The 25048-nt window shown below is 30.4% G+C and overlaps 5 protein-coding genes across 10 annotated transcripts; 1 reads left to right on the plus strand and 4 right to left on the minus strand.

Moving 5' to 3' along the window:
* On the minus strand, window positions 1–4025 carry LOC123883299. 2 transcript variants are annotated; one of them, XM_045932052.1, is made up of 3 exons: window positions 3924–4025; window positions 1201–1868; window positions 1–952 (listed from the first exon to the last, which is right to left on the minus strand). In XM_045932052.1, the coding sequence occupies exons 2-3, from the start codon at window positions 1803–1805 to the stop codon at window positions 259–261; spliced, it is 1299 nt and encodes a 432-aa protein (XP_045788008.1). In that variant the 5' UTR covers window positions 1806–1868; window positions 3924–4025; the 3' UTR covers window positions 1–258. The 2 variants fall into 2 exon arrangements, with proteins under 2 accessions (XP_045788008.1, XP_045788007.1); XM_045932051.1 differs by having other exon boundaries at window positions 3762–3977.
* A 9904-nt stretch (window positions 4026–13929) lies between these two features.
* LOC123886926 (LOB domain-containing protein 9-like) lies at window positions 13930–14708 on the plus strand. Its single transcript, XM_045936197.1, has 3 exons — window positions 13930–14241; window positions 14387–14439; window positions 14585–14708. Exons 1-3 carry the CDS (start codon window positions 13930–13932, stop codon window positions 14706–14708), a joined length of 489 nt encoding a protein of 162 aa, XP_045792153.1.
* An 884-nt stretch (window positions 14709–15592) lies between these two features.
* On the minus strand, window positions 15593–17748 carry LOC123883300 (glycine-rich protein A3-like). Of its 3 annotated transcripts, none has more exons than XM_045932053.1 (3): window positions 17614–17748; window positions 16789–17126; window positions 15593–16018 (listed from the first exon to the last, which is right to left on the minus strand). In XM_045932053.1, exons 2-3 carry the CDS (start codon window positions 17102–17104, stop codon window positions 15810–15812), a joined length of 525 nt encoding a protein of 174 aa, XP_045788009.1. In that variant the 5' UTR covers window positions 17105–17126; window positions 17614–17748; the 3' UTR covers window positions 15593–15809. The 3 variants fall into 3 exon arrangements, with proteins under 3 accessions (XP_045788009.1, XP_045788011.1, XP_045788010.1); XM_045932055.1 differs by having other exon boundaries at window positions 17664–17725; XM_045932054.1 differs by having other exon boundaries at window positions 17508–17640.
* Window positions 17749–18641: 893 nt separating this feature from the next.
* Window positions 18642–21727, minus strand: LOC123883301 (tRNA (guanine-N(7)-)-methyltransferase-like). Its single transcript, XM_045932057.1, has 8 exons — window positions 21476–21727; window positions 21328–21384; window positions 20480–20555; window positions 20069–20148; window positions 19852–19901; window positions 19661–19745; window positions 19414–19512; window positions 18642–19052 (listed from the first exon to the last, which is right to left on the minus strand). Exons 1-8 carry the CDS (start codon window positions 21695–21697, stop codon window positions 18828–18830), a joined length of 894 nt encoding a protein of 297 aa, XP_045788013.1. The 5' UTR covers window positions 21698–21727; the 3' UTR covers window positions 18642–18827.
* An 886-nt stretch (window positions 21728–22613) lies between these two features.
* LOC123883302 (glycine-rich protein A3-like) lies at window positions 22614–24840 on the minus strand. Of its 3 annotated transcripts, none has more exons than XM_045932060.1 (3): window positions 24718–24840; window positions 23679–23930; window positions 22614–22915 (listed from the first exon to the last, which is right to left on the minus strand). In XM_045932060.1, exons 2-3 carry the CDS (start codon window positions 23917–23919, stop codon window positions 22752–22754), a joined length of 405 nt encoding a protein of 134 aa, XP_045788016.1. In that variant the 5' UTR covers window positions 23920–23930; window positions 24718–24840; the 3' UTR covers window positions 22614–22751. The 3 variants fall into 3 exon arrangements, with proteins under 3 accessions (XP_045788016.1, XP_045788014.1, XP_045788015.1); XM_045932058.1 differs by having other exon boundaries at window positions 24582–24733; XM_045932059.1 differs by lacking the exon at window positions 24718–24840 and adding an exon at window positions 24694–24712.
* Window positions 24841–25048: the final 208 nt, after the last annotated feature.

The raw sequence follows: 25048 nt of genomic DNA on the forward strand, positions 1-25048 counted from the left end.
TGAGGTTAATTTTAGAGAAGTTCATTAGCTTAAGAGGTTGTTTTGTGTATCTTAATAGTACAAAAGTTACATTGTCATATAGCCAAATACATCACATTGCTAATGAGTTGAAGAATTCTCAAGAGAGCAATGTGTGGAACCTTATGCTGTACAATTTTGTAAATATTACATCAATGAAAAGCAAAGGCATATAGCATTCACATTCATTCATGTATCATGATATTGTTTAAACATATCCATTAGCATTAGCTTTGTTTTTCAAATAGAATTCCGAGACCCTCTTCTGATCTTCCTTCGGAAAGGTTTACACGCTTCGATACTAAGGTCAACGGCTGCAGCAAGTGCCATGAAGATGGCAGCATCCTCCACGCACGTCACATGTCGCAATGCCAGCTGTACTAACGGCTTACTACGCTTTCCTTCACCTTGAACTCTACAGCTCATGACAAAACCTCCAACAACTGGACTTAGTGCGCCAAAGTCTCCGCTACTTTGTGGACTAGGGATTGGACTTGCAGCAGTAGCCATGGTTCTCATGTGTTTTTCAGTATCTATGAAAAACTCGCCACCCTTTTCGGCATTTATATTTATTTCAGACATAAGACGATTGGCTCCATCTTGAGGTTCAGATAGAAGATGGAATTTGCAGCATATAGAGTCTTTAATGCCGCGCTCTCGCCATGCTTCGAGCTTTCCCCACGGCTGCCAGCTTTCGGATATACCACCAACATCTGGACGGACAATCAACCAAGCTCCTGGGTTGGATCTTGCAACCCAGTCACAACCTGAAGATGGAACAAAGGGAGTTGTTATGAAGGCTGCAGCTACAGCTGAGCCGGATAGATCATGTATCTTCACCTTCCACCCCTTTCTCTCTCTCCTCTCGGTTTCTAAGTCAGAAGTGTCGGGAGAACCCGACCAGTAAGTGCTCAACGAATCAATCTGGGAAACCCTGTCATTTCATAACTATCAAAATTTTGTTAATAACAAACTTTTAGATACACATTGTGCATTTTATAGACATTTTGGCATAATGTTGTGTTTTGTCCATGCTTCCGAATGCAAAGAAAAACATGTTACTGACTTTGATTTTAAAACCTGAATGCATGTTATCATTTGCGAAGAATTAATTCATGACTTCTATAAAGTATTAATATTAATATCAATGAATATAATCGAAAGTATAATATTTCATATCACCTGTCCTTACTAAACTTGCAACTGAAGATTGGCTGCTTTGATCCTTGAAGCAGAACTATCTGAGGACTCAATCTCGTTATATCATCGAATTGAAATACATATCTAGGGTCAGGATCTAGTTTAACTTTCAAATGTAACTCAGCACCCGGTTTTCCATTCTCCTGTTTGTTCTTGCCAATACCTATCCAACCATTGAAAAGAATCAAAGGTTTTCCTTCACACCATTCAGGACCAACCTGCATTTTAAAAACGCCAATTTGCTGCCTTTTGACACCGACTCCACAATGAGATCCCTTCTTCCCTGAAAACACGGAGATCTCCAAACAAGCATGAGGATTATAGAAACAACCGGGAGCTAACAATGCTTTTAAATCTGATTCCTCAAGGTAAAAGCTAGACGCAATGTTTTGTGTATCGCGTATAACTTCTGCAGAGGTTATTAAGGGGACTGATGATGTTTGAACAGGAAAACCTCGAAGCCGTATCTCACACACATAAGATGAAGAGAGTCTTTGAATTCCGGATTTTTCAGTGCTCAGTTCAGTTCCAGTATTTCTCAAACCCAGAGAGCCTATCGACAACCTAATAAAGGTCTGTGGATCCATATAATTGTCACAATTGTCCCCTCATTGTAGTATATGATATTATTTTTGCAAAACTCGGATGCCCTGTAAAATATAAGAGAGAAATGATAATTTTATCATGAATAAAATAAAGTAAAGCATACTTGTTTGGTTGGTATTAAAAAACATTACTGCTTACACAAGAGTATACAATATAAATGGCTTAATTTGAGTAAAGTCCTCAGGTTTGAGGCTTGGCAAATAGAAAAGACTCACTTTGCCTTGTTTTAGAATTTAACTTAATTACACAAAATAGGGGTAACAAAGTTCAAAGTCTTGACGAATTGGTCACCAAGATTGCAATAACATTTCAGGAAAACAACTCTCGTTAAAGTATCATCTGATATCTCAGTATATATGAAATACAAAGATGAGTACAGGCAGAGATTGTCTACATAAAGCATTCATAAATGTGGAGAGAACTCCAACGGGAAAAATGGAAAAGTGACTGCAATTGTTTATTGTCTTGTTCTATAAGTAACTCATTGTATTAGAGAATTTCAGGGGGAAAAAAAAAATCATAACTCGTGATTTTTAATAGCGTGTTTCGGTTACATACCAAACGTGATATTGAACTTAGCAAGTTTGGTATCAAGTGTGCCATTTTCGATTGGATAAATATATCAAGTGTGTTACTCTATTGATTAAAGGTTATTTCTTATAGAAATATGTTAGTATGTAAGTCAGTTTATAAAGAAGAAAAATTGTGTGTGCGAGAAATCTATTCAATTCACCAGTCACATAGGTTTTCTCAACTATCAAAGAAAATAGATGAAACAACATCAACTTAAGAGTGAGGCAAGATTTGGTAGAAGAAAGAGAGAGTCAAATATTTGACCGGGTTAGCTCAAATTTGTGGAAAAGTTAAAATCCACCCTCCATTTTATCTAATACCTCTATCACATGTTTCTAATTCTAAGTAAATCCTTTTCAACTGAATAGCCAAATGACAAAGTCAACTAAACCTTTCAGTTCGGTAACATTTGATATAAACTTTGAAGAGTTTTTACCTTAGACTAATCAAGTCCAATCTAATTGAACCTGTTTGGATCGACTTATTTGAATTTATCTACTGATGATGTAAACACTTCTGAAACTGTTTGGAAGAGCTTATGTAAACAACTTATGACATGTCCATAAGCTACTTTCAGCTTATTTCCATAAACTCTTTGTGATAACTTATAAAAACAACTTATAGCTTATATGAAAACAGTTTGACTTTATTTTATTTTTTTATTATAGAAAAAATAGCTTATACATAATCACTTATGAATGATATAGCAATAGTAATGACACTCAAACTCCCAACAGCTCTTTCTTCAATCAAACATAACCTAAATTTTTAGGGATTAGTAGCTCTTTCCTATCAAGATGAAGCTCACACTTGAATTATATGATGAGACAAAAACTATAACAAGTAAAAACAATATCAACAAACTTTATAGAAATTCAACCAACCACAACAAACTCAAGTACCCTAGAAATTAAGGAATTGAACCAATATAATTTAAAAAAGAAATAATCAATATATATTGAAGCAAATCAAGTACCACAAAATCCAAGCACTTTTGGAATGAAGATAAACAATTTCAGAAACAGTCAATTGTGATGATGACAGAGTATCAAGTGAAAAATGTGTCTTAAATCTTAACAATCCAATCCATAAATAGTATCTGACAAAACCAACAAGTGAAGAACAAAGTAGGAACATAAAAAAACAAAAGTCAAAGTCATACAAAAATAATAATAATAATAATAATAAAGTGTAGCAGCAAAATGTAAATACTAAATACAACTCACCTAGTTTTCATATAATGTACCACAAACATATACATACATAGATATATACATATACATGTATAAGAAAAAGAGTAAAAACCCAGAAAAAAGAATGGATTTTTAAGATGAAAGAGAGAAAACCCAAATAAAAAATCTGACCTTTTTAGCAGTATATGATTCCAAAAGATGAAATGAGTAAGAAATAGTTGTTGGGTTGGGATGATAGTTGAAGAAAAAGGGATATGAATTATGATATGATATGAAGAAGAAGTAGTAATTGAGTTGAGAGTGCACAGAGATAAGAAGGAGAAGAAGAATTACCGAAAAATGAGTGAGAGATGTTTGCGCTAATTATCTCTCTTTATTCTTCTGTCTGTCTGTCTCTCTGTCTGGTTGTTATTGTTATGTAAGAGAGATAGAGAGAGAGAGAGAAAAAAAAAACATAGAATATATACTATTTAATTGATTAATTATGATTACTTCATTATTTTTCACAAACAGATCCCAACGAGGTAATCAAAAGAAGCCTTCTTTGTTTTCTTTTCTCATTGTTTATTTTTAAGTGTGACGCTAACGAGTGTTTCTGAAACATTCTTTAAGTATTTTATTTAAAAAAAAAATTTTAAAAAAATTAAACACTACAATTTTCAATGTATTGATTTTACGTATTTTCATAAAATTCTAATATTTAAGGTCTTAAAGAGTGTCCTATAGACATTCGTTAGCATTTGTCTATTTTTTAAGGGTTTTTTTATGGTATGTAAATTTTCACATTTTAAAAAATTTAAAATAATTAAATTTGTATTAAAATTTTTGCATTTTATATTAATAAAAAAATTACTAACTTTAGTAGTTTTAATATGTGCCATATTGCACATGTTAGTTTTTAAAATTTGGTATCTAGCTGGAGGAGCAAGACTAATTTAAAGGCACTAATCTTACAATATATTATTAGAGTTAGAGTTTTTTTTCTGTCTATCATTGTTATTTCTATGACATATCGATGGGTATATTTTGTACTATATACTATATCCAACCCACATTAAGTTACTATTTTTTGAATATTAAATTAATGAAATGTATATTCATTGTTATCAAAGTGAAAGATGTTGACTTTTAAATGGGGAATGAAGAATTACCTAACATTATTATCATAAACAAAATGTAAATATGACTTAGAATTCTCTTCATTTTTTTACTTTATTAATTATAATTTTAAAGATATTTTTTTAATGTATTATTCCTCCGATTTTATATATATAAAAAGAAATTTACCTTTTTAAAAAGTAAATTAACTATATAAACTTTCATGAAAATCTAGAAATTAAACCTTAGTCAAGACGAGAATGAGACATTTATCCTAACAAAGCCGATATAACTAATCTATCATATTATATATTTATAACTAAATTTAACCTCAAAAGTTTGAAGTCTAGAATTCTTATCGAGTTGCCTGTACTTTTAGCCGATCCTAAAAACTTATTGAGAAATACAAACATTTTGCCTGTATTTATAACTAAATTATTTATTTTTTACAAAAAGTTAAGAACAACAATACAAGGGAGTTAGACATCATATCTTAACCCAAATTTTTAAGGTGTTAGGTTAATGCGTCTTTTTACTTATAAAGTGTCAACCTACACTTTTCTTAGCAATGTGGGACTTAAGTCACACTTACCACAACAATCTTCTCCTTAAGTGTGAGTCCTTCAATTTTCTATGTTCTCCCTAAAGCGGAAACTTTTTTCAACACACTACACTTGCACCGTCGTTGTGGTAGCTCAACGGGATATGCCATCTGACCACCACCTTTATCAAGAAGACTTTCGATACAAGAAGTCGATCGAACCTTTCGTCGAACTATCAGCTCTGGCACCACTGTTGGGTCACGAGGAGGCAGTTGGATGATCATCTACATTAAATTTAAGAACAACAATACAAGTGAGTTGGACACCTCAATTTAATTTGTTTTATATAAATTTATCATTTTTTTTTCCGTGTCTTTTTTAACAAGTGTCCTACACCTTGTTAATATTGTTTTTGTGTATGGAGTATTTATTTATTCACGTTCATGTTCATGTTTATAAAAAACATAAACAATGCTCCGAGTCATTAGTTAAACATACTAAAAAATGAAACAAATAATAAAGTTAATGATGAGAAAATAACTTTTTACATCATTAAAACATTGAGTTGCACAATTTACAAAATAAAATTGGGTCTTGTTAACATGTGCATATAGGGCACATGATAAGGTATCTTAATATAGAAATTTAACATTTAATGATACAAGACATTTAATGCTTGAAAAATTAAAATGCACAAATTTTAAGACATAATTTCTATTTTTACTACCTTAAAATATACCATATATGCACATGTTAACATTCTCTAATAAAATTTTCATATTAATATCCTTTGTTGATGTCCAGGACACTATTTATCATTTTCCTAAACATATATACTCCCTTTATTGTTCATATCTTTGTATGATGCGTCGAGGGACCGAGTACTATTAATCATGTTTCGACAAAATTTCATTAATGTCACATGAAAATTAGGTATAATTAATAGGAGTATGTTAGTGGGGATTACAAATAAATAGTCCAATTGATCACCAAGAAAAGAAAAATATTTTCTCCATCTCAAAGTATTACTTTTTTCGGACACAATTATAAGCAAAAAATTATTTTTTAAATTCATTGAAAAAGTAATGTATCTGTCAATAATATACACCATATACATTATTTTTTCAATGAATCTAAAAAATTGTTTTTTTGCTTATAATTGTGTCCGAATGAAGTATTTATAGTGATGAGAAAATTTATCTTAAATTATAAGTTATTATACAATATCAATAAAATATTTAATATTATTTTTTATACTCTTAATTATTAATTAAAAAACTCTTGTTTCAAATACATAAAACTTAGAAAAAGATTGGACTAAATACATATTCCTTCCTTCCCAAATTACTACTACTATACATCTACTATCAAACTTTTTTCAAATTATTGTCATGCTTTAATTTATTTATTTAAAGGGATAATTAATGTCTAGCTCTTTTCCAAAGATCGACCCGTATATATGCAAAGTTTCGTTATTTAGTAAAAAAATAAATAAATTGGATTCAATTTTTTTTTAATTACAACATGTCTTAAAAAATTCCATTAAAATTTTATATAATTTCCTAATAATCCATACTTTGAAAAAATAAAGAAAACAGCTGTCTCTTGATTAGGAAAAAGGAAAAAATGCACCGCCTTATATAGAAGTTGTGTATGAACATAGAACTATAATATACTGGCAGTAGCTATGAATATAGAAAACATTATCTGAATTAAGAATACAGGGAACTGAAATAATTAGTAGTTGGAATTATAAAAAAAAAAAAAAAAAAAGAAGAATTGCTTAGCTAAAAAGACACGAATTTCTTCTAATTTAATTAAAATTTTGGGTTTAATTCTAGAGTTAGACAAACAACGTCGTTGAAACTCTTAAAAAAAATTGACAGCTTATTTAAATTTTATAAAACTCGAAAAATTAATCTCTACGATTGTTTGCGGATGATAGATTACACCAAACAAAAAGAAGGAAGAAATTGAAAGAAATAAAAAAAGTTGAGTAAGTAAGAGATAGGAAGGAAGAAGAATGTAGTGAATACAGCTGTAACCAATAGAGAGTGTAAGAAATGAAGTTAGAAATCACTATCACACACATGTGCATTACCTCATCCCTTTCCTCATCTTTTTCTTTTCTATTCTTTTTTCTTCATACTTCAACCAAATATTTTAATTAATCAAAATATGATAAAATAAGTTTGTATCATGTACCAAAATAAATGAAGTCTTGGATTCTTCCTACTTCTCATGGACCTCAAGATTAAACTAAAGTGTATAACTTTCTTGATTTATAATGAAGTTGATGTTTGAACTCAGAATTTCTAATATATTATTTAAATTTTTTATTATTAGATCAAATTTAGTGACTTAAGTGTACTTTTAACCAAGACATCACATAATATCATGTACAAATGTACTTTTAATTATTTGATCAATACGTTTTATTACATTTAATTTAATTTAATATAATATTAAAAGTTAATTTGTATATAAATATTTTTTTAACTTATAGTAGGTACATAATATAAGATTAGGCTAATAATTTGTCACCATATGATCGACCTTAAAATATAAGCACAAGTATTGTTATTAGATTTTTATTTTATAAAATACATGCAAAACAAACTATTTTTATGTTGGACAAATGAAATAGTAGCATCGTATTGTACACAATTTATTTCTAAGAATATGTTTTGTGGGCACAAACTTATTCATAATAATTTATTCATCCTACATATCCTACATTTACTTAGAGGGTTGGGGTTTTTCTAATCCCTAGTGTTGTTCTACTCCTGTTGTCTGTTAAAAGTTCATAATTTTGTGGCTGTCGCGAGTTCTCATGGATCTGGTTGCAGCGGTGTTAGTTTGTTTGGCTCGAAAAGCCTTTTTGGCTTGTTGTGTGTTGCTGCAGGGGATTGTTGGTACGTTGAGATGTTCGTATTAACATTAAGTATACTTACCAAGTTATGCAAGTTCATTATTCATTCCTTATGGTCGCAAGTTCATTCTTACATTAAGTATACTTACCAAAAAACGACCCTGAGCACACTACCTAGTTATGCAATTCATAAAATAAACGAAGATTTTTGCTTCTTGGCCAACCATTTTCATGATATCAATTTAACCCTATCTATCCACCCTCATGCCTAGCGTGAGTCAGGGTCAAATATCCACATTACATTCTTTAACTCGTCTCTTATACAATAATGTTAAGAAATCTCATATCAGTTGCGAGATGGTCTGAATATATGTTTATAAAGTAGAGATCATCTTCACCTTCCAAGTCAAGTTTGTAGGGTTAAGTTAATTAGACCGACTTCCAATTCTAAGATCTTCTAGCTTAACAAAGGTCTTCAGTTTGATCTATGGTTCATACAAGCAGCAGTGTTAAAACTTAAAACCTCTTAGGTAGAGCTTGTCACTCATTTAAATTTCACAAGATACGAAGAATTAATCTCACAATTACGTATAGAGAATAACTGACTTACGTCGACAAAAAAAAACTTATGGGATAGTTTCCACCAATCCAGCAGCAATGCTACTAAAACTGAATTTTCCATTTGTTAGAAAAACTTAATTGTATAGTCATGTTATCTGTATTTTCACTCACTCATATAACTAACTTTTTATTTTAAAGTTATTAAAAGTTCTATGAGAGATAATATAAAAATATTTATATTCATAAGTGATTGGGGGACAATTATAACCTTATGATCCGATTTTTCTAAAAAAGTTATTTAATTTTAGTCCTTTAAACTTCTTCAAAAAATTTTAGTCCTTTAAATATTTTAATATGTATGTATAATTATATATCACTCTCTCTAGTTTTTAATATAAGAAAAAATTCATTTTTAGATACATCAATCTCTCGATATATCTAAAAAATCAGTAGAGTTAAAAGGGCTGTTGGAAGAAGAGACTATTTCTTATATTAAAAAAACGTGAACACGTATTATCTCATTTGTTTTTACTAAATGCATTTAACTTTTTTTTAAGGACTCAATGCATGCATTCACTTATATATTATCAGATTAACCCTTCGAGTAAAACTTATTATATCAGATAAAGCAAAGTACTATCTTTTACGTACCAAAATAAAATAAAGCAAAATATTTCACCACTAATAAATTAATATAGCTATGTGATTAGAGTTTAGGACCCCTTAAGCGGATATTTAGAAATTCAATTTTTGCTTCCTACGTATAGAAAGAATTGTGTTGGAAGAGAAAATTTATCTTGTGTACTCTATAAGTTTCTCAACAATTTGATCATCGTTAACGGCCACCAAAAACTTCGTATTTATATCATGGTAAAAAAATAACAAAGTATCTCCAAAAAGTTTTAAATTAACTTTTTTATTAGCTTAAAGAAGTTACTAATTTTTTTATTAGATCAAAATCTATTACTAACTTTTTTTCCTATGAAGTAATTTATTATATATATGGCAAAGTATCTCAAAAACGGTTTCAATTACCTTTTTTGGGATTAAAATATGTTTTGTTTTTATTAATTTATATATATGGCTTATGAATAATGTAATTTCCATATGTTTATAGCTTTTTCAATTATAAATATGTGTGTATGTGCATGGACACATATATTCAAAATTTAGAGACAAATGGATCAGAATAATACATGTCCTTTGTGCCAAATAATTTCCTCTATGAGAGGACTACAAATTTCTGACACACCTTTGGAATTTTGTAGGGAACATGCAAATCAACTTGGTATTTGTAGCACACAAATGCTAAGCTTGATTGAAAGGGTAAGATATTTTGTTATCTTTTAAATGATCAATGCTATCTTTATAACATTGTTAAATTTATTGATCTCTAATTGTTGATAAATAAATTTTGTCAAAAAAAAATTGTTGATAAATAAATGAACATATTGAAGTATTTAAGTGTTGAATTAATTCATTAATGGTTTGAATTACTTACTTGATGATATAATTCAAAATCAATTTTTTTTATTGATTCTGTGATTTTTAAGAGAATAGATCTTATAGTTAAATCTTAAAATCTATCATTCTTCTCGATTTTAAATTTGCATTCAATCAATCTTAATTAGCCTACTGGACACGTGAGTGATATGAACATCGTGGAACAATACAGAAAGGAGAATATGCCATCTATTCATGAAAAAGGAGAATCAAGGTATATGATTTATTTATTTTTAGTAGTCAATTATTAAAATATATATACTTATTATGTTTTTTCAATATATTAATTTTATTTTCTATTTAATTTTAATAAACACTTCATATTAATTTTTTGTACATAGCAAGGGAAAGGCACCTGTTGATGACAAAGGAAAAGGAATTATCATTGTTTATGAAGATGAAGTAATTTCCAGTAGTGATGAAGAGTAGAATAATATGATATTCATTCTTGTTATTATATGGTATTATCATTAAGTTTATCTTGAATGAAAACTTTGTATTTTGATGTATTAGATGGTATTGTCATTATGTTTAATTATCAACTTGTTTGGGGTTGTATTTTTATGTATTTTGATAATTTGTGTTTTGATGTTATGTCTATTTCATTATCATGAAATGTCAAAAGAATTTAGAATTTCTTTTATAAAACAAGTTATTAATTTAAGCATATTATAACATTAGATTCAATACAAATCCAAAGTATACTACTTTGTCTTAAATATTCAGGTCGATCTAAAAGTGAGATCAATGTTATCGAATTCACGTATTAGTACATAGAAACGTATGAACCTACATTCTTCGGTAAAAAACGAATTAATTTGCTTGAAGATTTGAAATTTGGTAAATTCAGTTTTGAAACCGTTTTAATGGGGATAAATTCACGACTTTACGGTAAATTCAAATAAATTTATATGATTTTGCATTTTTATCCTATTTTTAAATTTAGACCCTACTTTTGAAGTCCAACTCCAAAATGGAGTGTTTCCATTTACTAAACCCAAAATATATACAACGTTTCTGATGTCTTTTTATTTTCACTTATGAAAAACGAAACTTATTCGACAACAATTTATTAAAAACTTTTTTTTGGATGATTTTAATTTTTAACAACTTTAAGAACATATATTTTTTTATTTAGGTGTGATAATTTACTTAGTTTGATACAAGTTTACGACTATGAAATTTTATTATGGTGATGATCGAAGTATATTTTTGCTTTATAATTAAGTTGAAAGTTTAGATTGTTGATGCATTTATGCCTTTGTTTTTTAAGCAAATGAAATATTAGAAGGATTTACGGCACTCTAAGTTGATTAGATTAAACAAAAAAAAGTACATGAAACTGTTGCGACATGAAATCTGACCCAATATAATGAAAAATACAAACAACATAAGTGGGTGATACAAAATAACCTTAAACCCACTTGAGGTTGGTCTATGGTGTTGGTTTGGATCCTTGAAGTATATTTCTCTCAAGGTTTCATCCCCCGATGCCAATTTCGATGGACTAAGTTCATACCGAAAAAAAAAAAAAACTCTGACTTTAAATGGGCCCCACAAGTGGACGGTGGGATTAGTCCCCTTGGATTAGTCGGTCCTAGGACCGGATACCAGGTTTAAACAAAAAAAAAAAAGGTATGTTGGCCTAATAGATATGTTTAGATCTATTTGATCATGCTTAGACTTAAAAAAAAAGTATGTTGGCCTAATAAAAAAGTATGTTTTTTTTTTTGAAGCCGCGCTTTATTTTATTTATCAATTCGCTTTATTATTTTAGAAATCTTTATAATTGAGGGGAAAAAATTAACATTTAATCATGAGAGATTTATAATTTTTTGCACTTCTAAAATTTTCAAGGATAGTTTTTGCTTTTTAGTAAAAAAAAAGGATAGTTTTTGCTTCTTTTTTTTTTGACCAATTCGCTTTATTATTTTAGATATCTTTATAATTTTGTAAAAAGAAAAATCAGCATTTGTTTTTGGCATTAGTCCTCTAATTTTAGGGGAAGAACTTATTAACAATTTGAGTCTAATGTGTTGGTTTAAAGTAACCGAGAAATATCAGCATTTAGCCATGGGAGATTTATAATTTATATGTACTTCATTATTTTATTTTATTTTGGTTTACATATTTATTTTATTTCATTTTGGTCTAGTAGCATTAGTCCTCTAGTTTTAGGGGAAGACATTCGGGTTCTCCCGAACAATCCATCTTAGGAGGAGCTCACTTGAGTCTAATGTCTTGGTTTAAAGCAACCGAGAAATATCAGCATTTAGTCATGACAGATTTATAATTTCTCTGTACTTATATTTATTTTATTTTATTTTGGTCTAGTAGTAGCTAGAAATTTCATCTTAAAGGTGAAAAAGTGAAGTGGAGTGTCCGGGACTCGACCGACACCTACATAATATATGCGATGTTCCTACCAACTGAGCTAAACTCACATAGACTTATTATATTTATTTAATTATAAACGATAGATTACACAAATTTAACCATTAATTATTATTATAATATATTAATATTAGTTAATGCCCAAACATACAAAATTTATATAGATATAAAATTTACAGCTATTTAATCAAAACTTTGATTATGCTTATAAATTTTAAAGTTTATGTTTTTTTTTGTACAAAAATTTATGTATTTATAATAATAAAATTTAGGCAAATGCTAACATGTGCCCTAAAGGCACATTTTAAGGTGCATTTAATTAACTAATATTTCATTTAATTTACTTCAAAAATAGTAATAATCAACTTTATTAATTAAAAGATATGGTCCACTATATTTATTACCTAGTTAAAAGAATTGGAAAGACAAAAATATTATATGCTGCCAAATTTGATTTATGATGATGTGCCTGATTATACGACCATAATTATATGATTCCAATTTTTGTTTTTGTTTGTTAACAATCGGGCTTATATGTACTCCTGGAAATACTTGATTTATGTTAACTTGTGTTTTTTGTTTTTTCTCGGTGAACAAGACCGAATATTATAGTATTATGTTGTAATGGTAACGATTGTTAGTACAATTTTAGGTTTTAAATTGCTAATATGTTTTAGAATTTTATAATACTTACTAGTATAATTTAATTTTGTTTTCAACTTAAAAAAAAAAGTTTGACAAAAAAAAAAGCTTTGTAGCAAAAAAAATATAGTTAATTATCATATTTGGCAAGTATCATATTTTGCCTATGCAATTTTTTTAAATGAATAATAAATATAATGAACTATATCTTTTAATTAATAAAGTTGGTTATTGCTATTTTTGAAGTATATTAAATGAGATATTAGTTAATTTAATACACCTTAAAATGTGCCCTTAGGGCACATGTTAGCATAACCCTAAAATTTATTAATGATATGTTTGTTTCTTATCATTAATGATAGGATAAGTATCTTTCTTGTCACTAGTATCATATTTTTATATGTCTCTTTATATCTCTTTATCCAATTACTTTCTATCGCCTTAATTATAAGTAAAAGTTCATTTTTTAGATTCATTGAATAAATGATGTATTTGGACTATATTATATCAATTATTCAATGAATCTGAAAAATAATCGCATATATTTGCATGTACTTTCCACCATGCTACTTGAAGAAAAAAAATTATGTACTTTCCATATATTTGCATGTCTTGTATGGAAACAAGATTGGATTATGTAGACTCAAATTTATATATAAATGTGTGTGCATATAGACACATATTCATCCAAATATAAACAATGCCTAGATGTATTTTATGCAGAAAAATGAGTAGAAGATGCCCTCCTGATTGTGAATTTGGCCAATATTTTCCAGCCAATAGGAATGAAGATTTTCAGAAAGCCATTAAGCTTTTTGGATTAAGTCACATATTGAGAATTATGAGATCAGTTGAGCCAAATGAAAGACAAGCTGCTGCTGATTCAATTCTCTTTGAAGGCAGTGTTTGGAGATTTTATCCACAAAGTGGACTGCTTAGATATGAGTTGGAGTTGGTTAACACAATATCTTCATCTTTGAGAGAATTACAAATTGCCAATCAACTTTTGGCATTTTTTAAGAATCATGCAAATGAAAGGGTAAAGATATTTTGTTATCTTTAATCATAATTTTTTATATATATTTAAAATAATTACACATAAATAAAAAATAAAAACGGAATTGCAAATTTCAAGATCTATCATTATTTTCAATTCTAATTTAAATTTTATCAATTTTATATAGCCTGCCGGAGACATGAGTGGTATTTCAACTATTCGTGAAAAAGGAGAATCAAGGTACATTCTGATATTTTTTTTATAGTCAATTATATAAAAAAAAATTTATTATGTTTTGTTACTACTATATTTTTTTTGTTGATTATATTCATTTTATTTTCTATTTATTTTTAATAAACACTTTATATTAAAATTTTGTGTGTAGTAATGCATCCAAGGGAAAGGAAGGTGTTGAAGATGGTGAAAAGGGAAAAGGAATTATTATTGAACAAGATGAATCAGAAGACAGTGATGAGGAGGAAGGCCCAAAGAAAAAATGCAGAATTTGAAGAATAGAATATGATGTCTATGTATTTTATTATATATGTATTTTTATGTTTTATTTTGGTACCTTGTTTTAGTCTTGTATTTTGAATAAAACTTTGTATTTTTATGTATTTTGGTTACTTTTTATTCGACATTGTGTTTGTTTTATTATCATGAAATTTCAAAAGAATTTAGGACTTTCTTTCAAAAACAAAGTTTATCAAATAAAACATATTTACAATAGTAGCTTGAAAATAAAACTCAAATCCTGTTAACTTTGCAATTGCAATATTGGATCAAATATATTTTATATTTTGAACCAAGTTAAACCTTTTTTCTCATGCGAAATGAAGCAATGAGGTTTCAAACTATGATCTCATCTCATGCATACTCACCAAATCAATTTTATTGACATAAATCAATCAACCAACCTAATTAATCTTGTAATGGAATGAAGCAATGAGGTCTCAATCTTATTGAGCATATTTGATGGTCATGATAAGAGATAAGATAGAATAACTATATCATATCATCTCATTTTATAATTACACGTTTTCAACAACATAATTAAAGTGTAATATAAGCCGACCGATCTCAAATCAATGGTCGAGATCGATTAATGCGTGAAAATTCAACATTTTTTATTCTGGTAATCAGGATTTTTATAACAACTTAATAAAGTGCTTATAGCTTAAGCGCTTATCATACAAGTGTACAACGCATAAACTATTTTTGTAACAAAAGTTAAAAATAAAATCAAACTATTTTTGTATCTTTTAAGTTTTCATAAGTTATACTAGAGAACTTTAAAAATAAGCTGAAAACAGCATATCAACATGTCATAACTTATTTTCATAATAAGCTCAAATAAAATATAATTGAGAAACTGTCTAACTCAAACGGACCCTAAAGAAAATTGAGCGCTTCATATAAATACATACAACATCCACACAAATTTGCACAATATATAGTGATGCCAAATGAAAAAAATTGTTCATTGCAATGGAAACATCCAATTGAAACTAAGTATATTGCTAATAGCAATTAGTTTAAATTATTCATCTAAAATTTCAGCATTCATGATCATGCTCAAAGTTGCATATTTAAATATATTGTACCCTGCATCACTTCCATCTCTTACCAAATTTTCCATGCTTAAACTTGCCAAAACCAAACCTACCATGCTTCCAACGCTTGCCAAATTTTCCATGCTTATACTTCCCATGTCCATAACCATAACCATGATGATATCCTCCATGTCCATGTGATAGACGGTGAGCACCATAAGCAGCCGCCGCACCTGCGAACAATCCTCCTAAACCACCCCCATGCCCTTTATAACCACAATAAATCAGTATATATTGTGCATAATATAACATAACATAACCTATATGAAAATTCATACATGATCATATAATATAAATCACTATATCCAGTGACGGAGCCAGAAAATTTATAAAGTCTGGACAAATCTCAGTTTTGCACTGAAAAATCACAGTTTTGCGCTAAACTAACCTCTAAAAATCTCATTTTTACCTTAAACTAAGAGTGGTGCTATATGGCACGACATCCTCTTGACACGAAGTTGCACGACCCACACACAAACTCCATGCAATATACTCATTTGATGGGTTTAATGCTAATTTATCTAATTAAAAATAAGTAAGTATAATCTAAACATTGTTGCTATACCACCTCACCGTCATTAGCTATAGTTTGCAATGGAATAAAGGTCAAACATACCAAAGTCTTGCAAGATGCTACACGTATCAAAGCATCACTTACCACCAAAATAAATCATGAATTAGGATTAATTGTAGTAGAACCATTAGAAAATAATCATTTTTAATTCAAATCAAATAAGAGAAACAAATAGAAAGGGTAGAAATCACTTATCGTGCAATTTGGACGACAAATCTTGTCGTGCACTTTATCATTTCCCTTAAACTAATCGCTAAAATCCCAATTTTTTTTACCACAGCCTGGGCAAGTGCCCGGGTAAGTGCCCGGGCTGTAGATCCGCCCATGACTATATCGTAAATCTTAAGTTTATATGCATGCTCGTATGTTTATTATGATAACAAATTAGCATGATCAACATACCTGAAGAATATGCAGATGGATAGCCATGTGGGGCATGATAAGATGGTTGATGATGATGATATCCAGAATGAGAATAACCAGAAGGTGGATACCCTCCTGCTGCATGTGGTGGTGGATACTGTGGCGGATAATAACCCGATGAAGGTGGATATCCTCCTTGCGGCGGATATGTAGGTGGTGGATAGGCTGTTGGTGGATAGGAATATGAAGCAGGTGGTGGAGGATATGGTGGTGGTGCTGTTGGATAGCCTGTTATATGTGAAAACAAACCTCTTTCACTAGACTCTTGATCATACTTGTTTCTACCATTGCTCATCCTGATTATGTATAAGCTATTTCTGTAACAAATGATAAAATATAGTTAAATTAGTTTCATATAAGTTTTAATAAACTATCCTAGAGAGGTTATGAAAATAAGCTAAGAACAATTTATAGACATGTCAAAGGCTGTTTCCATAAGCTCGTAAGTGCCTATACTAGCCGATAAGCTCAAAATAAGTCGATTCCTATTTCATCACCACAATCATAATTATCAATCAAAGGATGCAGTAGGGGGGAACAATTTGAACAAACCCATGTTTCATTTTTCATGATCAAGCAAAAGGGAAATTATAGGAAGAATCATAGATTAAACAAAGATCATATTGATTATTGATTAGTGGAATCCAAAACCATGGAGAACCAAGTTAATCATGATGCAAAAAGATATTGAAATTTACCAAGAAAGGTAGAAGAATTATAACATTTCAAGCCAAATTCAAACCAAGAAACATTGCAATATACAAAAAAAAAAAAAAATGCTAATAACTATTGCTTGGTGCTTACTCAATTGCAAATGCTTTTTATAAAACCATCCAAAGGTGATGAAACTTCACCTATTCTTATAGTTTTTGTTTCTCAATTTTGAAAAAGAATACGTTGTTTCTACGCATTTTCTTTTTGATGATGATTATTACAAGCTCCACTTAATATTTTAACAATATGGAATGGAATATATCTCTTACTTAGTCAAAAAAAATAAAAATGGAATATATCTTTATTCTTTTTACAAACATGATTGATATATATTTTTCTTAAATTGAGAACTTAAACTATTATATTCCACTTTGGTAAGGATATCTTTAAAAACAAAAAACAAAATATCATATATGTGATAAAATTTCACACATCTATTTTTCGTAATTCTTTGGTAATTTGTTTTCATCTGTAAATAAAGTGAAAAACACCCTTTGAAATTCATACACAATTGCGAGATGAGATTTTAGATTCAAACTCAAGTAAATGTATCAGCCTAACAATATCAGCATTTTCGGTTGAGTTGAACCTTTACTTCTAGTTATTATTTGTATCAAGAAAAGCATACATCAATGGGTTAGTTGGTTGAAGCTCACCTAAATACCAAATCTGGTTAATAATTTTTATGGATTTCACCTGCCGTTTTGGATGGGGTGTGAGGAAAATTATGCATTGTTTTGACTAAATTTCTACAATTATATTTATTTTTGTTAAGAAAAATTTCAATAAGTTTTTAAAATATACTAATTAAAAAAATGATTTTTGTGGTCTTCACTATTTTTTCATTATAAAATATGATATCTTATCTTATTGGTAGTGATACATCTATCTTCTAAGTATATATTCTTTAGCAAAAAAACATCTTGTAACCATTTTTTTCTTCTTTCTGTAGAGATTTATTCCCATTTAACATATAGAGAGTGAGTGGAAGATATGAATTAGAATTGATATGATAGCAAAATTTAATTCATAAAATAGTTAATGTAGTCACTGGTCAGGACAGAAATGGTCATAGTAAATGAGAAACTTATTTTTTTGAGATAAGTTTTTTTATTGGATTATGTGAAAGAGCTTCATAGGAGTGAATAATCATAATATAATCACTATGAAAGACATGTGCAAAACAATGAAAAGAAAAACATAATAATAATCTATAATCTTTTCCATAAACTCTTTCATCTAACTTCTCAATAACACCTACAAATTTTAAATTTTGTTGTTTTTATATGCGTGTGAACCGAGTATCACATCGGCTTCTTCTCGTACAATCTTCGATAGATTTTCGCTCCTTCATATTCTGCATGAATTTCTCTCTCAGTCCTAATCCCCATAGGGTTGCTTAATAACCATCCTTCACTGTCACACAATATAGCAGCGTTCGAACCATCTATGTGTCGAAGTTCATCAACTTCATCAAACTGGTTTTTCATGTCAAGTGCCACTTCAAGCACATCAGACTGCACAAACACCTGTCATAAACACGGCCAAAAACACGATACTGTTACTTTATTCTCTTCCGAAGTTCCCTTTCTTGAAAGAAAACAACTCTTTTTAAGTCTTTTCGCAGTCATGAAATATCATTAAAAGAGCAATTCAGAACCATAATGATGAGTTAAGAACAAAACGAGAAAAAAGACCGACCCTCAACATTGCTGTAAGTTTCCATAAATTTCGTCTAAAAGGGACACAACCTTTATGATAACAACTGTTCTACAAATCAGCATATCTTGTTAATTCCCCTTAAGAATTGTGTTCACGGATAAATTTGAATTGCCATAACGAACGATCAAAGGAGAAGTACAAGTGTATTAGAGCATGCAGAAAATATACCTGTCCACCGGGAGTTAAATTATCTACAATAGCACCAACCAAAGGCTTCTGCAAAACTCTTCTTTTACGATGTTTTTGCTTGAAATGAGGATCTGGACACTGCATGCATGTTTTTGGATAGACAAATGTTAGTAAAATAGCCGTTACGTTAGTTTTTATGGTGCCACTTAGCTCATCAACCACACTAACTATGCGGGACAAATCTGGACACTGCACATGCTGGGCGACATCATTTAGAAAGACTCACCAAAATTGAAACTAACTGCAGGGGTCCAGGATATGATTCTACCAACTGCTTGAAAGAAATTGGGGCATTTGCAAACAAGAAATGTCTGCAATTTAGTGTAAAAAAATTGGTCATTATTGCAGCATTGTTAAAAATAATTTGCTGAGATGTTTTAGTTTGCCAACAAAATAAAGTTTTAGGATTGATAGTACATGTTATCCAGAGCCAGATCTTTTACCCATTCCTCAGCACGCTTGACCATCTGCACATGAATGGAAGTATACATAATCAGATGGGACGATATCCTTCTATTCGAAGCTGATTGTGCCATACCAAGATAAGAAATCAAAACTTACTGTGGGAAGGAGTAATCCACAACCACAAGGGCGTTCAAAACAAAAAGCGACAAAAAGAAAATTGTTTCCTTACCCTTTGCCGTATTTCCAATCCCAAATAATTTCTCACTTTAGGTGTTCTTTTTGCAAGCCACATAAGAAACCTGCCGCTTCCTGACATTATGTTCAACAACAGATATGGTGGAACAAGTAAGTGTGCTGTTTATCAGGTAGTGAAATGGTTATTTGGTTGTCCTAGAGCTACTTAATGTTCTCAATTGTGGATTGCAGAATGTTCAATTTCTACAATACTACAGCGCTATGCGCCGCAATAGTTGCCATTGAAAACATTTTGTACTAATTATTGTATAATAAACATGTAAATAATCAATTTTCACAAACATGATATCCAAGTCAATCAATAACAGACATACACATACTAACATTTAACAATCAAGGTCAAATGAGTAAAACAAAATAAATTTATCAATGAAATTCAGATTACCACATCCAATATCCACCATGAGTGGCAATGCAGGGTCTGCAAAGACCTGGTTCCAGTCTGGTACTTGCGCAGGAGCCTATCAAGAAAAAAGCAAAAAGACCCTTTGAAATAATGAATGACAGAAGAATTTCACCGAATTAAATGCCAATTATGCCTGGTTTTCCTTATCAATATATCATTCTTAAAATTGGTGTGGGACAAAATGTTGAAATATGATTAAATATGTCAGTGTAAAATGACAAAACATGTTGTAGTTATCAAACTATATTTCAGTATCACAGTCAAATATTAATGCAAAGTGTTGGGAAGTACGGGGAGCACGAGAGTCACAACGGACCAATAGTCCATGACCAACAAGAGAGGGAGACACACATCTTCACCCAAAACTCTAAGGCATCAGATACAAGGATCATCTCTCTTATATATCCAACATTTAATTCATTCAAAGTCGGTATAAGACTAAGCACTCACTTTATTTTTTATGGAAAAAAATTTAGGGTGAGGGGATGATGCCTCAATCCAAGGCAGGGAAGGCCTTAGTACTCAAAAAGATACCTTACCTCCCTCCAAACACACTAGCGATGCTCAAACCCGGACATCCTGAATCCAAGACACATTTTTTGGTCTGGTAGCCTAGTGGCTAGAATTTCACATTTAAGGTGAATAAGTAGAGTGTTTGAGGTTCGACCCCTACCTACTGAGCTAAACTCACTCGACCTCCCGAATCCAAAACATGACTTTTTAGCACTAGAGATAACTACAGTACAAAGACCCCTCCTATAATGAATATGAAAAAGAAAAAAAATGAAATGCGGAAACATTTGAATTGGTATAGTAAATAAACATACAGAGAAAGAAGAACTGAGAGGGTTGACATGTTGTCTGATTCTGACATGACCCAGATCCTGAAATTGGACATGGAACATAATATAGTTAAAAAAAACACACACATAAATTCATTATACTTAGAGTTGCAATGGTAATTAGAAAACGAACCAAGTTGTAAGAGAGGTTGAGGTCAGCATATTCTAATGCCACGAGTTGTGAGCTTCGCAGTTGTGGCTTTTGTAGTTGCTGTTGGTCTTGTACTGTTACTACTGCTTGAGAAATAGAGGAAGAAGAAGAAGAAGAAGAAGAAGAAAGAGGACGAAAGAGTGGTAACATTAACTTGTTGTGACTATGTATCTGTAACATACGCCAACCACACCAAAAACCCATTCATAAATCTCTTTCACTTCAATTCCTCACCTTATTATGTACCAAAAAACTATACACATATATATATATATATATATATATATATATATATATATATATATATATATATATATATATATATATATATATATATATTATTTAATATAAGGGTTAAATAAGTTTTTTGTTTCGTTTATATTTTCTCAAAAAAAAAAAAAAAAAAAAGAAATGAGGGTTGCACGTTTGGGTGAATCTTATCTTAGTAAGTTAATGATTATGTTAGTTTTTAGGGTTTTAGGTTTGAACCCTAGATATCGTTCTTAAAACTCATTTGGTACTCCTTTAACACATGCTAACCACGTGGCACGTGCAACAAATCTTGACATTTCATGTCTTTGGCGAAATCATTTAACTATAAATAATAGCCCTTTAAAAGTAAAACATTTAAGGAACAATAATGTTGACGATTTATGCCTCTCGTTTTGTTGTAGCCTTTTTCTTCCTCCGAGCGTTAAGCTTTCTTTGTAATAAAAATAAATAAAAATGTTGCCAATAGGCCATTAGCTGAGTGACATCCAATTTTGCTTTTTAGTGCTTTTAGAAAGACTTACCAAACTGTCCACAAACTCTAGCTTGACAGGCATAAATGTCGAAATTGTTAGGTTGAACACCATGACCAGGATTGGAACCTTTGTCCCTCTACTTTGTGTGTATGAGTTTTTAATGACTTGTCATTTCGTCTATGTATCAAGAAAGACTCACCAAAATTGAAACTATCTGCAAGCTCCCAGGATATGATTCTACAAACTTCTTGAAATCAATTGTGGCATTTGCAAATTGCAAACAAGAAATGTATCCAAACAGACCCTAAGTTGAGGGCTTTCATATACATACATACATACATACAACATCCACACACATTGGTACAAGATAGTAATAGTGCTAAATAAACAAAAAACATCCAATTGAAACTTAGTATCTTGCTAATAACAATTAGCATACATTATTCATCTGAAAATTCAGTAGTTATTATGATCATGCTCAAAGTTGCATATTTAATATATTCGCCACTGCATCACTTCCATCGCTTGCCGAATTTTCCGTGCTTGCCAAACTTTCCATGCTTAAACTTTCCATGTCCATAACCATGATTATAACCTCCATGTCCATGTGACAGACGGTGAGAACCATATCCAGGCGCAGCTCCTGCAAACAATCCTCCTATACCACCACCATGTCCTTTATAACAATAACAACAATAAATCAGTACATTTGAATCATTCTATAGTGTGAGAAGATTCTAGTTTGAAAAACAAAGATGTAATATCAAATATGACTTGAGTATGTAACTTATGCAAGAAGCATTAGAAGAAAGAAAACATTCACAAAAACATTGGTTTAGTGGTTTAGCTATAATTTCATTATTGATCAATGTTGTCGAACTCGGATCGCACAAAGTATAGGTTTGTTCAAATTTTGCTATGCTAATTAAAGTGCTACAATACTGTTTTAGGCTTTTAGCTACTATTTGACAACACTTTGTACTAAGTTGTGTATTGTAGAACATTAGTGATTTGTTAAAATTACCGCTATACTATAGCCGTTATTTGACAACACAGATTTTGAAACCTAATAACGTTGATAGATTAATGTAGCCAACAAAACTTAGTATATGTTTGGATGAGCGGTCAATTTGGAAAAATCGGTGATTTTGTTGAAGCTCCAAAGTGTAGCTTTCTACAAAATTTTCGGTGTGTGGCCGTGATTCTCACAATGAATTAAACATTATATTAGTCGTGTAAAAGCTATGTAGTTGGTGGTGGTGTTGACATCACATTTTCTATTTACGTTTCTAATTTTAACTGTTAATTACGAAACTATCACGTCGTTGTTTTGACTATTTCATGTAGAAACCTTTAAAAACAGAAATTTCGCAAACTCGACATGCCTAAAGATATCCTGAATATGTCGAGTTTGCGAAAATTGGGATGATGAAGTGTACCTGAAGGATATGCAGATGGATAGCCATGTGATACAGGATAAGCTGGTTGATTATATCCTGATTGAGGATAACCAGAAGGTGGATATTGTTGTGGAGGATAGTAACCTCCTTGAGGTGGATATGCAGCTTGTGGTGGATAATAGCCTCCTTGAGGTGGATAGGAATAGGATCCACCTACTGGATAGCCATTTGAAAACAGATTTCTTTCACTAGACTCATGATTGTGTCTACCATGGCTCATCTTGATTCAGCCTAAAACAGTTTCAGAATTGCAAAAATATAAATACATCATATAAAAAAATATCTGTTTAAATAAACTGTGTAGTTAAGCACTTATAGCATATACGTTTATCATATAACTGCTTATATATAAGTTATATTGCTATAACAAAACATAAAATAAAGTCAAATTGTTTTCTTATAAGCAAGAAATCATTTTTATAAACTATCTTGGAGCTTTTGGAAATAATAAGTTGAAAACAGTTTATGGACAAGGACAAGTCGTAAACTGTTTTCATAAGTTCTCTCAGAGAGTCTCACAAGTAGTTGTGTCAATTAATAAGTTCGAATAAATCGGTCCAAATAGGCTCTATATTATCAAGGGTAAACCAAGACTCAGTCCCCATTTTCTGTCATGTTCATGTCTTGTCCCCATTTTCTGTCCGTCTTTTTTCGGGTTCAGGACAGACACAACCCAAAGCTTACGGGACGGAACGTGTTAACGTGCCGGGGGGCAGGTTATGATGCAACAAGGGAACAATTTGAACAACCTTAATGTTTTTTATTATGATCAAGCCAAAGAGTAGGGAAGAATCATAGAAAAAACAAAGAGAATGATTGGTGTAATTCAAAACCATTAAGAAACCAAGTTGATCATGATGCAAAAATATATTGGAATTTTACCAAGAAAGGAAAAGGAATTATAACATTTCAAGCCAAGTTCAAACCAAGAAACATTGCAACATACAATATTTTGTTGGCAACAGTATGCAAAATAAAAAATAGAAAAAAGTACTAATAACAGTTGCTTGGTGCTTACTCAACTGCAAATGGTTTCTATAAAATTAACCAAAGGTCTTCACCTATTCTTATAGTTTTAGTTTCTCAATTTTAAAATGCATGCGTTGTTTCTAAGCATTTGCTTTTTGATGATGAATATTACAAGCTCCACTTAACAATATGGAATATATGTCTTAGTTGAAAAAATGGAATATAACTTTATTCTTTTTACAAACATGATTGTTATACTTTTTCTTAAATTGGGAGCTTAAACTATTATATTCCACTTTGGTAAGGACATCTCAGAAAAAACAAAATATATATCTATATTCTAAAAAAAATTTGGTATACAATGTGATAAACATCACTTG

This window comes from Trifolium pratense, linkage group LG5 (assembly GCF_020283565.1).
Source record: "Trifolium pratense cultivar HEN17-A07 linkage group LG5, ARS_RC_1.1, whole genome shotgun sequence".
Classification (NCBI taxonomy): domain Eukaryota; kingdom Viridiplantae; phylum Streptophyta; class Magnoliopsida; order Fabales; family Fabaceae; genus Trifolium; species Trifolium pratense.

Coding starts and splice junctions, on each gene's coding strand:
- LOC123883299 (XM_045932052.1), bottom strand. CDS start 1,805: ATGGATCCACAGACCTTTATTAGGTTGTCGATAGGCTCTCTGGGTTTG. Junction 953..1,200: donor TGCAAGTTTAGTAAGGACAG/GTGATATGAAAT, acceptor ATGAAATGACAG/GGTTTCCCAGATTGATTCGT.
- LOC123886926 (XM_045936197.1), top strand. CDS start 13,930: ATGAGTAGAAGATGCCCTCCTGATTGTGAATTTGGCCAATATTTTCCA. Junction 14,242..14,386: donor AGAATCATGCAAATGAAAGG/GTAAAGATATTT, acceptor AATTTTATATAG/CCTGCCGGAGACATGAGTGG. Junction 14,440..14,584: donor CGTGAAAAAGGAGAATCAAG/GTACATTCTGAT, acceptor TTTTGTGTGTAG/TAATGCATCCAAGGGAAAGG.
- LOC123883300 (XM_045932053.1), bottom strand. CDS start 17,104: ATGAGCAATGGTAGAAACAAGTATGATCAAGAGTCTAGTGAAAGAGGT. Junction 16,019..16,788: donor TCCATCTGCATATTCTTCAG/GTATGTTGATCA, acceptor GTGGTTATAAAG/GGCATGGGGGTGGTTTAGGA.
- LOC123883301 (XM_045932057.1), bottom strand. CDS start 21,697: ATGGGTTTTTGGTGTGGTTGGCGTATGTTACAGATACATAGTCACAAC. Junction 19,746..19,851: donor GATCTGGCTCTGGATAACAT/GTACTATCAATC, acceptor ACTAAATTGCAG/ACATTTCTTGTTTGCAAATG. Junction 19,053..19,413: donor ATTTAACTCCCGGTGGACAG/GTATATTTTCTG, acceptor TGTTTATGACAG/GTGTTTGTGCAGTCTGATGT.
- LOC123883302 (XM_045932060.1), bottom strand. CDS start 23,919: ATGAGCCATGGTAGACACAATCATGAGTCTAGTGAAAGAAATCTGTTT. Junction 22,916..23,678: donor TCCATCTGCATATCCTTCAG/GTACACTTCATC, acceptor ATTGTTATAAAG/GACATGGTGGTGGTATAGGA.